Below are 707 nucleotides of genomic sequence, written 5' to 3'. Positions count from 1 at the left end.
CGGGGCTCCTCGTCTTCACTCCCACTCAGCGAGTTTGAAGATGATGTACTATCATCTTCTCGACATTCTTGATCGTTCAAATCAATTTTGAACAGGAGAGACCGCAAATTTGAAGGGGAGGTGTTTGGGTCGCCACTCAGGGCTTTGGTTGAAGTACGCACTGCCATCGACGACAATGCGCCAATCGGTTTGAAGCTTTTAAACAAGTCAACATTGACTCGAATGTTGAGGCAGTTCGTTGATTCCACAAAGGCTTACCCGTTGGTCGCCCCTCCCCCGTCGCGGTTGACATTGAGCAAATCCTAAAGGTGCCAAGTAGTGGATCTCCTGAAGCCTCTGAAACTTCTGGCCTTGGCCGAATGCTTTCCTCCTCGCCTCCTCTTCTCCGGGGGGGGGGGGGGGGGNNGACTGACTTTGGATGACCAGCGAGTCGAGAGCTAGAGGATTCCCCTCGGAGTAGCTTTTGGCCATACGGACGACGAGCGCCTGTCTTCAACGTGGGCCGCTTCTTTGATGGTCTCACGCAGGTCGTCCGCATAGTCTTCTACCCAGTTCTTGCAGCAGGAACATCTGGGAGGGCCTTCGTAGAAGGTTTGCACGGAGCACCTGAAGCCACCCTCATCCTCAATGTGGCCCGTGGGTTCTTTGCGCTGATAAAGCCTCCCAATCAAAAGCAAATTCTCATCTGACAAGTCAGATTCAGACAT

The 707-nt window shown here is 52.9% G+C and overlaps 1 protein-coding gene across 1 annotated transcript; it reads right to left on the bottom strand.

Moving 5' to 3' along the window:
* Positions 1-254: 254 nt before the first annotated feature.
* Positions 255-707, bottom strand: PpBr36_10317 (uncharacterized protein; the record flags this gene model as incomplete). Its single annotated transcript, XM_029897430.1, has 2 exons — positions 255-302; positions 474-707. 2 exons carry the CDS (start codon positions 705-707, stop codon positions 255-257), a joined length of 282 nt encoding a protein of 93 aa, XP_029744295.1.

This window comes from Pyricularia pennisetigena (genome assembly GCF_004337985.1).
Source record: "Pyricularia pennisetigena strain Br36 chromosome 4 map unlocalized Pyricularia_pennisetigena_Br36_Scf_9, whole genome shotgun sequence".
NCBI classification, from domain to species: domain Eukaryota; kingdom Fungi; phylum Ascomycota; class Sordariomycetes; order Magnaporthales; family Pyriculariaceae; genus Pyricularia; species Pyricularia pennisetigena.
This window is presented reverse-complemented; position numbering and strand designations above follow the sequence as displayed.